Raw genomic sequence first — 975 nt, 5'->3', positions numbered from 1 at the left:
AGGGTAGCTGAGAAAATCTCGGAACTGGGGGGGTCTCTGCTCCAGATGCCCCATTTCAGCTCAAGACTCCTCAGCTACCTCTACTCCCATCGCTTTCCTGGGATCTGGAACTGAAAGCAGAGAGTGGGGTGTTGCACTTTAGGGAGGCCCCTCATTCCAGGTGACCCTGAGGTTCCCTCCCCTCCTCCCATTTAGAAACAAAAACTTCATAAAGGGGAAAAAAATGTCCTTACCAAAGGAGAAAAAGAGGGGAAAAGAGGAGGGAAAGAAAGAGAAAATAACGCTTTGTTTTCTATTAAAATCAACAAAATGCAATATATACAGATATCACACAGACCTGGGCCCTGGGAGAGGAGGAGCAGGCCCAGTCAAGCACAGGGAGGGAGGAAGGGAGGAAGGGTCAGCTCAGGGCCAGGGAGGGGCTTCTGAGCCCCTTCCCCAACCGCCACTCAATCCTGCCTATGACTACCAGAAGGGGAGGGTGCAGTCAGGCCTACCCCAGCCCCATCCCAAGACAGCAGGTCCACACCAAGCTGAGGGTCAGGAGCTGGGGAAGGAGGGAGCGGAGGAGGAGGAAGAGGGGTAGTCGGGAGCAGGAGGAAGGGAGGGCGGGCGCGCACACCACAGGCCTCATCCCACTTTCTGGGGGTTTGAGGCCCTCACCCCCTGCTCGTAGGTGACCCGCTGGCTGATGAGGTATTGAGCGGCTTGCGTGGCCGCGGGGCTGCCCGTGATGGTGACCCGCCGGTTCCGCGTGCCTGGCAGGAATTCGCCCTTCTTGGAGATCTGGATGCGGGCGCCTGTCAGCTCCTGGTACTCCACCAACGTCTTGCCCCCCTTGCCCAGGATGGCTCCCACCAGGTTCTCGGGCACCGCGATCTCCACCAGCTCCTTGGCGCTCTCGGCCGCCAGCTTCTCGGCCGTCAGGAAGCCCCCGGCCGCCCCCGCCGCCGCCGCCGCCGCCACCAGCGGGCC

At 60.5% G+C, this 975-nt stretch overlaps 1 protein-coding gene across 1 annotated transcript in view; it reads right to left on the bottom strand.

Annotated features, from left to right (window-relative positions):
- Nucleotides 1–247: 247 nt before the first annotated feature.
- Nucleotides 248–975, bottom strand: part of Nova2 (NOVA alternative splicing regulator 2) — a 26,949-nt gene continuing 26,221 nt past the window's right edge. Inside the window, exon 4 of the mRNA XM_023704572.1 lies at nt 248–975. This exon is cut by the window's right edge and continues 708 nt beyond it. Coding sequence (XP_023560340.1) covers nt 631–975 — 345 coding nt within the window. The 3' untranslated portion in view covers nt 248–630.

This window comes from Octodon degus, unplaced genomic scaffold (assembly GCF_000260255.1).
Source record: "Octodon degus isolate 3935 unplaced genomic scaffold, OctDeg1.0 scaffold00197, whole genome shotgun sequence".
In the NCBI taxonomy this organism is placed as follows: domain Eukaryota; kingdom Metazoa; phylum Chordata; class Mammalia; order Rodentia; family Octodontidae; genus Octodon; species Octodon degus.
The sequence above is the reverse complement of the archived record's forward strand: the minus strand, read 5'-3'. Positions and strand labels throughout refer to the sequence as shown.